Source organism: Contarinia nasturtii, unplaced genomic scaffold (genome assembly GCF_009176525.2).
Source record: "Contarinia nasturtii isolate CC-2019 unplaced genomic scaffold, AAFC_CNas_1.1 Cnas_scaffold_810, whole genome shotgun sequence".
NCBI lineage: Eukaryota > Metazoa > Arthropoda > Insecta > Diptera > Cecidomyiidae > Contarinia > Contarinia nasturtii.
Window position 1 is genome coordinate 1,838,631 of NW_022198157.1, and position 10,957 is coordinate 1,849,587.

Consider the following 10,957-nt stretch of genomic DNA (forward strand, 5'->3'; position numbering starts at 1 on the left):
GGGGGACTTGGAGGGCAGGGCTCCTAAAAAATTTCTCTCGTCATTCTGAACAACTTTGTAGTACATTATTTTTTGATCCGATGCACTTTTGGAAAATTTGGGACACCCCCATCCCCCCTGGGGAAAAATTATAAATTCTGCTCAGATAGAAATTTTCTATTTTTTACCCCCAACATACCCCCCAAAGGGTTTTTCAAAATTCTCACCCCCTAAGAGTGAGCCTATTATATGCGCCACCCTGTATATTTTTTCGTTTGCTGCTTACAAATGTTGGTACAGTTCTTTTTTTTTATTGCGACGTAAGGATCATCCACTTTTCTTCTTCTTCTTTCAGCGTCGAGTACAACTACAATTATTCACAATTTCGACTGTTTTTTTACTCTGTCGTATTTTTGTTTTTAGAGAATAATTATGGTCATTATAACTTTTACCTTCTGTTTGACTTTGAGGTAGCATTCGATTGCATTTTTTGCTGCACAAATGTCGTTTATTTTGCAACTGATTCGAATTCGGTTGATTTTACCACATTTATTCGAAGCGTACACGAAGCTATAGCAGCTCAACGAGTACCTATAATGCTTAATTTTAGAATTCAGATATTACAGAAATGCAATTGGGAATTGTTCGAATTTTCTTTTTAAAAAATGACATTGGCTTTTACACTGTTAACTACGGCATGTATTTGCTTTTTCTCCTACAATTAAAATTCTCGCAAAAATTGGGGCATGTGATCTTCATAATATGTAATTTTATTCAAAAAAAAAGTATAATCATTATTCATATATTTTAAATGTGTTGAAGAGGATTAAATAAATTCCAGCTATTTCAATACGCTTATAGGAATAATTTTAATCAAAATAGAATTCGTTCAATTCAAACTAAAGTCTCATTAGTTATTTGTATTGTCTTATTTGATTCTCGTCATTTTTGCGGAAAAAGGTTGCTGAGTTTAGAGAAATGATTTCTTTGGAAATAATTTCTATAGAAATGTCTATCATTATCATCATTATTTCTATTCAATTATCCGGAAATGAAATCGAAATTATTTTCTTTGTAGAAATTTCACTAAATGGATTTTTAATGAAAATTCAAAATGGTTGTATAATTTCAGAATTATGATTATGAATAAAACCTTAATTCATTCACAGTAGAATTCCGGAAAAGATCGTTGTTTTTCTCATATTAATACGTATACATATTTCAAGATCCATTGAATTAATGGATGATCCGTTAAAATTTCGTTATTACGTCAATAAAATGGATTATTTTATATATATATTTCGAACGTTGCGATTTTGTGAAATTCTAACTTGGAATTCAATTTTCGCTTGTTGCCAATGATCTTTCTTTGACTGATAAGATCTATATTGCTATAAACTGTTTACAAATACATCCATTCTATTCCATTAAAATAAAAGTTTTATATTTACAAAAATTCTGCTGCTTCCAAATGTTATTCTCTCAATGTTCTTCAATGTTTATTTTATTTTCTCGTTCCACATTTTGAAGCAAAAAATAAATGAATATTGGCGCAAAATCCAAATGGATATTCTCCTTTTCCAATTGAGCTACAAAAAAGCTTCAAAAAATTAATTCCAAAAATGTCCACTGGAGGGAGGGCTTAAGACTTCAAAATTTGGATTTTACACTGTTAACTACGGCATGTATTTGCTTTTTCTCCTTCAACGAGGATTCAGTTAAATTCTATTCATAGTTGTTTCTTTTTTCAATTTTTTATTCAAAATAATTGTAATGTATTTCGTTAAAGAAATGAAATAGATTAACATTTCAAACTTAAAATTCTTAAGGGAACTGGATTAACTCGTTGATCATTATGTTCTAAAAACTATCAAAAGTGCATTTGATTGTCATTTGGACTAAGGGGTGAACACGCAATCCAAAAGAACAAATCTATACGAAAAAAATAAATCTCTTTAAATTATTGCGAGTAAATTAGAAATATTTCAAATCATTTTGAATTTTTTCAAATCATTTCAAATCACCGCTTGACAGTTCGTGTGACACTTTACAGTGCAGTTGACTATCGATGTTTGCATGCATGCAATGAGCGCTTATATCGTCGATTTTTCTCTATCGATTCCACCAATACGACATCTACTAAAAAACTCGCCGATTTCTGTTACTAGTGGTGTTTTAATACAGCTCGTGTAAACGTACAAAGGAACACACTGACTCCGATTCTGTGTATGCGTATGTATTACAAATTCTGCACTCAGTCGTCAATCGTAGCTGCTTGTGCAAAATTTACAATACATACGCATACACAGGATCGGAGTCTGTGTGTTCTTTTGTATTAGTTCGTCTGTAATACAGCCATAGCCGTATAGTTCGCTCGAGCTGTGTCAAAGCAACAGTAGTAACAAAAATTGGTATCTTTTTTAACAGATGTCGTATTCGTAGAATCGATAAAATTAATTTGTATGGGGAATATACGATACTAGTTCCCATCGCATGCATGTTATATTAAAAAAAATATCAAGTTAAAGAATAAAAATACAAAGAGATTTAATATTTTCGAAATGTGTTTTAACTATAAACGAAATATACTTGATTTTTTTAATTAAAAAAAGGTTTTTGCTTGCTTAAAAAAAAAACAAATATTGATATAGAATTTTATGCTTTGTTTTAGTATTCTAAAGTCACTTGTCAAATAGATTCAAATCATTCAAATCACAAATGAAATACAACGAATCATTTGAATCATGTCTACACACAAAAAATATTTGTTGAAGATCTGCGACGTCTAGTGATGAACATATAGTTTACCGAAGTATAAGTGAATTCTACCACAGCTATTTTATGAAACGTCAAACCAATACAAGTCAATAATGAGGGTTTGACGTTTCATAAAATAGCTGTGGTAGAATTCAATATAGAAACTATATGTTCATCACTAGACGTCGCAGATCTACAACAAATATTTTTTGTGTGTACCCCCTTGCATTTGGATGAATGGTTTGGTTTAATCAAGTGAAATGACTCATTGGTTTTAATTGCCTCTCATTCGATTCGTGACCAAATATAATCGAATGCCTGCTTGTATTCCGACTTCAAATGTTCATCAGATGTAAATAGGATATTTTCCCAATTCCGATCGAAGCCCTGAAAAGATAAAAAAAATTGTATAAGTTTCAGAAATGTTGTCTGTTATTAAATGGTCCTACATTGGCTGTCCAATTCATTGAGCCATTGATAAGTACTCCGTTCAGTGGATGTGTGTTCTCTTTAGACTTCTCACCGCTCAGAACGTCAATCAAGCAGAATTTGTTGTGCATATACAAATCCCCATCGCCAGCAATTCGCACGTTTATTCCTACAAAATATGCAAACAATTCGAATAATTTGACACCAATTTTCAACATGAAATCAATTAATACCTGATTTTTGAAAGCGATTGATTTGTGAGTTAGACGAGGCAATCATTGAACTATCGCTGATTATTCGAATGTTAACACCACGTCGCTTTGCATTCATAACAGCGTCTGAGATGTGTATCATTGTGAACATGTACCTTTATAAAAAGGAATCCAATGAATATTCAACATTTAAACATTAAAATTTGATTCGTTTAACTTACATCGCGATACATATTAAATGTTTAGCCGAATCAATGTGTTCGATGATCTTACGCGACAATTTGGCCTTGCAGTGTGGATTTGGACATTTTTTGATAGCATCTTCTTTGGCCGTATGAGGACAGCATGATAGTGCATTGCTCATCACAAAAAAAACCTCATTCAATCGTGGCGATCGGTTTTTTTGTCGTAAATACCAACCAATCAGTAAATCCGTTGACACCAGCAGTGTGGATGCAAGCAATCCAAATTTCATAATTCCCGTAATCTCCAATCTCATGATGAATTCAATAATATACACAATAATGGTGGAAAAATAAGTAATTGTGATGTCTTAGCGAAAACACAACGGAGCAAAACACTGGCAAGTTTATGGCTTGAACCGGGTAAATGTCACGGTATGCATGCAACATGCAATAGATTGCTGTCAATTTATATACAGTGTTGCCAGAAAAACAAATGGAAATTTTCAAATTGAATGTTCCTTGTTTATCAATTTAAAGGTAAAAATACAAAAATCTGTGTCTTTTTTTCGAATTTTAAAAATGAAAAAGAATTCACATTTAATCGCGAGCTGAAATGAATTTAAAAATATCTCACGAATTGAAAACCGTTTCATACAATTATCAAAAACAAAGCGCTGTTATAGATGTTTTGTATACAGTGTTACCATTACTGTTGTACACATACACCGGCATATGTTTATTAAAGTCGTTGATTTTGACGTGAATAAATCTCAATATTTTTTAGTTTTTATTTATAAAACAACAAAGGATTTTCAGCTGCTTTGATCAGAGAGCTTGGAAAACGTCGTCTTAAAAATAAATAGGTACGTTTCAACGTATGCACTTGAAAATGAGAAAATGGTTTTAATTAAAATATAGCGTTGTATTCATTGATGTGTAAAAGTTATGTTGTTGATATCTGTATACACAAAAGCTGTGATTTGGTTATGTCAAACATGTTTTTATTCTTTTTAGTTCATTCCGTGTGATAGAGCCGGAATAGAAAACAAGCAACGTGGATAAGTTGAACCTGCCTATCTTTGATGTGATGTAAGCATTTTACTATTGAAAACTATTTCGATTTGGGACGAAAAAAATCAGAACCTATTTCAATTCATTTTCTTCATAAAATCGACTTGTTTCGTTTGTTTTTTCCACAGCGCTATAAAAACATGATGGAGGAACTGTTGCAAATCATTGTATTAATTGCGGTTTGTATGCTGCCTGCAAATAAAGTCTGTTCACTTAATGAGGAAGAAACATGTCATTCATATGGACCGAGTGTCTATCCAGCTGGATCGAAATCGGACAGTCATCAATTACAATACACAAAAGCAGTTAGTAAGTGAAAAAAATGCGTGTAGAAAATTGTGATAAATATCTTGTGAGCCAACTTTGAACCGCAGGCTACTGATTTGGGGCTAAATTGAATGGTGAAAGTAGTTCGTTTGCAAATCAAAGTTGATACGATTTACAAATTGGTCGTTTGTTACTAAATGTCAGTTTCATCGAAATGGAATAATCTAACTAGATTTCAGTTCTAAACAAAGTTACCAACAAGTTACTTGTTTTTATTACAAAAAAGTGATTCTAATGATTTTTTCTTCAAATTGTAGTCTCAAAGCCAGCTCCGCTCTTCGAAGGAACAGCGGTCATAAATGGTGAATTTACACAACTCTCACTAACTGATTACATCGGCAAATACGTTGTGTTTTTCTTCTATCCACTTGATTTGTGAGTAGTGACGTTTTTATAACTCCAATTAAAAGCAATTAAATGTTTTTCTACCATATCAGTACGTTTGTTTGTCCAACGGAAATTTTGGCATTCTCCGATCGTATTGATGAGTTCAAAAAAATCAACACCGAAGTAATTGCGTGCAGCGTTGATTCTCACTTCACCCATTTAGCATGGATAAACACACCTCGCAAGGAAGTTAGTTGAAAAAAAACTTTGAATTTTAGTTTTTTGAACGTATTTAATTTTGTCTGAATTTTAATCGATAGGGTGGTCTCGGTAAAGTCAAAATTCCACTATTGAGTGATCTATCTCACAAAATTGCGAAAGATTACGGTGTTTATCTTGATGACTTGGGTCATTCACTTCGTGGTTTGTTCATCATTGATCATAATGGCATTCTCAGACAAATAACGATGAACGACTTACCGGTGGGCCGAGACGTTGATGAGACCTTACGTCTAATTCAAGCATTCCAATACACAGATTCACATGGTGAAGTATGTCCGGCAGGTTGGCGTCCGGGCGCCGATACGGTAATGATTTTTAGCATGTATTTTGAGCCATAACACTCAATATTGACGATTAACTTTTCAGATTGTTCCAACTCCAAAGGAGAAAACCAAGTACTTTTCGAAAAACAATTAAATTTAAATGAGTGAAAGGCTGGTGACTGAGCACTAAGAGCTGAAATCCATGACGTTCAGTCCGATCAACATGGTAGTCTAGTGAATTAATAACATTTCCAAAAATGTACCATTCTAATTTTATACAATTGGATCTCACTCAAATATTCATTTCCCAGACTTTTGAACATACATATTTTTTTTTTTGAATAAATTTAAATAGAAAAATGAGACAGGGAGTTATTTAATCAGAATTTGGAACTTTTAAATAAAATATGACAACATAAGGTTGAAATGAATGCTGAATAACCGCAAATAAATAAACTATGACTAATTGATGTTGAAGAAGAAAGCATATGTGGATACGGAAACACGCTAAATTTTTTCGATTCTGCATAGAACCTATGTCTCATTGGTATTCCAAAACAGATCCAAATTGAAATTTAAATTTATTTTCATTTTTCACGACTAGAAATATTATTTTCCTCGTGACATATCGGGGTAGCAGAAACCGCTTCTGAAAATCTTAGCTGTTCTTCATATTATGTAATCTCTCTGGTGTATTTCGAATGTCAACAAATTGAATTGCTGCTTGTTTAAATTTACTTATAAAATTATCGTTTCACAAAAAAGACCATCCATCACAATTATCGCAAGGTGTCAGTCGATGAAAGCTCGTCGTCGAAAAAAGTCTCGTTGTTCGAATTCAATTATGATAATGACCACTTGTATTAATTACTCAAAATATTTAGTACACAATTCGAATATCGAATCAAAGACAATTGAAATGTCTCACAATTTAAAAATATGACTTGGTCGAAAATCAATGATTGCCGGTGAACTCATTTTTAGATTAAGTAAAAGCGATTTGTTTCGATTTGTTTATGAATAGTTAATGAATATACTACAAAGACATTTGACAACATTCGAACAGTTGGCAACATACATGGGCAAGGGGGGAAACTTTACTCAATTTCCTTTTGGGTATCGAATATATGATTGTACCAAAGAGATTGACATCATTAATTTTTTCATCCGACCCCCCTTCCCCCTTTTTTGGGCGGCTATGTTTATTTTTTTACCCCCAATATATACAGACTTCCATTTCAGTCTCAAGATATAAAACACCACGTGAAACTTCACCTCTACCTCTTTCGATTTACTAGGGTTTTTAATTGGCTGAAGGAGCAGCATTTGCACAGCTTATTTTTTCCACAAGAAAATAATATTCTGAAAGTTTGAAGAAATTTGAAAAGTTTGTCTTACTTCTGTAAGACTCTTTGTTTGTGGTTTTTCAAGAAATCCTTAATTCCAAGAAATAAAATATCATTGTTTTTTTTTTGCTTCTATTTCTTTGTATTTATTTTATCCAAATATTTCTTAGTTTTGGTGGTAAAATCCTATTTTTAACAAACACACACAAACACCGGACTATCCCAAGTGGGTAACTTATTATGCGAGTTTCAATCGTCCGCGCTATCTCTAATTAGTTTTGTAAACAAAATTTGGTTCTGTAGCATAGAAACGAAAAAAGGTGAAAAAACATCAACAATAGCGCGGCTATACTCAGATGCATGCATAATTGCATATACGCTTTATGCATTTTTTTCATTCGACTGATATACGTATCGCACTGGTCAGAAGGTGAATCAATGCAAAAGAACTAAATTTGTTTTCCCGAACTAATTGGAGGTGGCGCAGACGATTACTCACATTTGACATTTGAGTCTCTCTGATGAGAACCGCTTGATCCCCTCAAAATTTGTACTTTTTTGGGATAGTCAAACACACATAGATGAAGATTGCAGCGGCTATATATAAAAGATATCGACGTTAAACATTTTGATAAAGCCATTAGTATTATTCACCATCATATTTCTTCTCCAACCTCAGACATCTGTATTGTATTAGAATTCATGATTTTTTTTTCGGAGTAATCTTTATATTTCTGAGGATTAATTTCCATATCCAAGAACGCTTGGCGACCTATATAATTTGCAAATAAAATGGTTCAGTTTCAGTTACTTTATCATTAAATAAGACATTTTTCATGTTTCACCTATAGCGAAGTAAGAAATCCAAGACCAGATTAAGTGGGAATAATTTATGTCTTTTTTTCCCAAAATAAACAGGAACCACAATAGAAATAGTTCGGAAAAAATTGAAAATCCATATCCGCTTAATATACTACCAAATGGATTCATATCTTCCTTCAAATTATAATAGATATTGAAGGACACTGAAATTGAATATTAGTTTTATACTGTTTGAAACACTTGTATTTTAGAAAAATGTCAAAATCACAAACCCATAAGAGTGGATGAGCACAATAAAACTGAACATTTTTCTTGTACTAATACAAATAATTGTATATAATACAATTTTTCATGATTGAGAGACAACAAGAAGAATATTGGCGGTATAATTGTTAAAATTGACAAAATCACAAAAACAAGTTGTACATATTGAGTTCTTTTTGGTTCTTTCTGCAAGTAAAAAATAATTTCTTTAAATTGTGTAGTATGTTGCTTCAAATTTACTTACAACGACAAGTTTGCCCAGAGACAACGAGATATGGATAAATGAAGTGTGTGTCCAATGTAAACAAAGAACAATCGAAGCAAATAGAAAATGAAAAAGATCCAAAACACCAAACTTTTTAAAAATCATTGGTAGCAGCATTTTTGTACACTGTTCAGTAGACCAATGATTAATTACGGAATCAAAATACGCATAAATTGATAAACACCAGATAAATTCATAAAGAAACCAGGTGGCACAATAATAATATTTGTACATTTTAATTTTTTTTCCATACGCTTCCACAAATATCAAAATAAATGCTATAAAATGAAATTTGTATTAATATTTGTATAAATTTCTTCTGTTTTTTGTAATACCTGTGATAGATACAGTCAAAAACCAAAATAACTGAAATGGAGTTGCATGTATATAGTACCGTTGTGATGGCTAAAATATAAAGAAAATGCAAATATTTATTTCTGTTTATAATTGTGCACACACTATACAATACCCAAATGAGAATCGGAACGAAATACAAGCTTGCGAATATTATGGGAATAACATACGTAATTAAAACAATTACGTGTTTTACTCGTTTCATAGATTCGAGAAACAAATCTCCAAAATAAATTGTTTCTAATACACGCATCATTTTGACCGTCTAAACGTAAAAATCACTCTATTTCAACTGTTTGAACAAATATTCTAGACATTATTCGGAAGAAAAATGACAATTTTCCATAAAGTGCATGTGCGTGTATGCTAAAATCTCTATGGCGGGGGACAGTAGTCATTCAAGTGATTTAATATCAAGAAACATTACGGTGTCGATGACATTTTCGAAAAAATGTAAGTATCAAAGCCTAGGGGAAAATATCGAATAAAATAAGTTACGAATATGCTGTGTATGAGAATATAAACCGCATATACGGAAGAATATTTACAAATAACTCCGTATATACTCAGAGAAATTGAACAGTGTGAACATGAATGTGTTCATTGCATTTCGCCCATTCACATTGAAGTTGTTTCTTCCCGGTGTGAATCGTCATTTTACACTTTGATTTTGCAAAATAGTGATAAGGGGTTTAGAGAGAACGTAATGCTTGGTGGCTGAAGGTAATTTTTCACAAGGTATCCTAATATGTAATTAATTTTGGGTTTGGATAAGGTTTGGTCCTTATTTTGGGGGTATTTTTTGAAATTTTCATAAATTTTGTATGAAGACCCCAAAGGGGATGATGGGAGGGAGTGCCCAATGGCAAAAATGAAATGTGCGCATAAAATTAGCTATAGTTGGCCATACATTTTGGTGCAAAATTCCGGACCGAAAAAGTGAAAAATCGACTTTGTAGGATTTGACCCCAAATGGAGGGCACTGGGGCCAGACACAATAGTGGATGAGAAAAATATCAATTCTAAGGTATTTTGGCACGCTGAGTCCGAATTTCGGGGTTTCAGGTAAAAAAATCACACCTTGGGCCAATTTTTTCCGATTCTGCATGGGACCTATGTCTCATCTTGTTATTCCAAAACAAACGCCAATTGAAATTTAAATTTATTTTCATTTTTCACGACAAGAAATATTATTTTCCTCATGACATATCGGGGTAGCAGAAATCGCTTCTGAAAATCTTAGCTGTTCTTCATATTATGTAATCTCTGTTGTATTTCGAATGCTAACAAATTCAATCGATAATCAATTGCTACTTGTTCAAATTGACTTATAAAATTATCGTTTCACAAAAAAGACCATCCATCACAATTATCGCAAGGTTTCAGTTAATGAAAGCTGTTTTCAAATGAGCTTGGCAAAAAGTCCCGTTGTTTGAATTCAATTATGATAATGACCATTTGTATTAATTACTTGAAATATTTAGTACACAATTTGAATATCGAATCAAAAGACAATTGAATGTCTTACAATTCCAAGCAAATATGACTTGGTCGAAAATCAATGATTGCCGGTGAACTCATTTTTGGTTGAGGTAAGAAAAAATTGTTTCGATTTGTTTATGAAAAGACAATGAAAACACTACAGTGACATTTGGCAACATTCGAACAGTTGGCAACGACAACTTCATGCCAAATGCCAAGTGTCAAACAATTTATTGAATTCATTTGGGCTAAACGCAACAAAATCTCTTTGACTAAAAACCAAATAATTTGTATATATTGTTTACAATGTCATCGTCATCGGCATTAGAAAATCTCGAAACGCAATTGGAAATATTTATTGAAAATGTACGACAAGTGGGTATTATTGTTGCTGATTTTCAACCACAAGGACACCAAGTTTTGAATCAGAAAATGTAAGTAAACAAAACAGAGTATGACGACAACATTAGCTTTCTCTAAACGTTGTTCGTTGCTCCATTTATTTTGTGTATAATATTCGAATTTCTCTTAACAGACAAAGTATAGTAACCGGTCTGCAAGAGATTGATAAAATCAAACCACAAGTACAAGA

General features: G+C 32.4%; 3 protein-coding genes across 4 annotated transcripts; 1 reads left to right on the forward strand and 2 right to left on the reverse strand.

The window, feature by feature from the left end:
- Nucleotides 1-2,848: 2,848 nt before the first annotated feature.
- LOC116341938 (mitochondrial cardiolipin hydrolase-like) lies at nucleotides 2,849-3,999 on the reverse strand. Its single transcript, XM_031769366.1, has 4 exons — nucleotides 3,599-3,999; nucleotides 3,399-3,532; nucleotides 3,186-3,334; nucleotides 2,849-3,123 (listed from the first exon to the last, which is right to left on the reverse strand). The coding sequence occupies exons 1-4, from the start codon at nucleotides 3,874-3,876 to the stop codon at nucleotides 3,022-3,024; spliced, it is 663 nt and encodes a 220-aa protein (XP_031625226.1). The 5' UTR covers nucleotides 3,877-3,999; the 3' UTR covers nucleotides 2,849-3,021.
- A 295-nt stretch (nucleotides 4,000-4,294) lies between these two features.
- On the forward strand, nucleotides 4,295-6,335 carry LOC116341888 (peroxiredoxin). Its single transcript, XM_031769225.1, has 7 exons — nucleotides 4,295-4,425; nucleotides 4,577-4,651; nucleotides 4,762-4,942; nucleotides 5,218-5,335; nucleotides 5,398-5,536; nucleotides 5,608-5,874; nucleotides 5,936-6,335. The coding sequence occupies exons 3-7, from the start codon at nucleotides 4,774-4,776 to the stop codon at nucleotides 5,984-5,986; spliced, it is 744 nt and encodes a 247-aa protein (XP_031625085.1). The 5' UTR covers nucleotides 4,295-4,425; nucleotides 4,577-4,651; nucleotides 4,762-4,773; the 3' UTR covers nucleotides 5,987-6,335.
- Nucleotides 6,336-7,311: 976 nt separating this feature from the next.
- Nucleotides 7,312-10,632, reverse strand: LOC116341887. 2 transcript variants are annotated; one of them, XM_031769224.1, is made up of 8 exons: nucleotides 10,355-10,632; nucleotides 8,999-9,350; nucleotides 8,865-8,934; nucleotides 8,509-8,807; nucleotides 8,273-8,450; nucleotides 8,024-8,203; nucleotides 7,853-7,950; nucleotides 7,312-7,775 (listed from the first exon to the last, which is right to left on the reverse strand). In XM_031769224.1, the coding sequence occupies exons 2-8, from the start codon at nucleotides 9,137-9,139 to the stop codon at nucleotides 7,746-7,748; spliced, it is 996 nt and encodes a 331-aa protein (XP_031625084.1). In that variant the 5' UTR covers nucleotides 9,140-9,350; nucleotides 10,355-10,632; the 3' UTR covers nucleotides 7,312-7,745. The 2 variants fall into 2 exon arrangements, with proteins under 2 accessions (XP_031625084.1, XP_031625083.1); XM_031769223.1 differs by having other exon boundaries at nucleotides 9,964-10,632.
- Nucleotides 10,633-10,957: the final 325 nt, after the last annotated feature.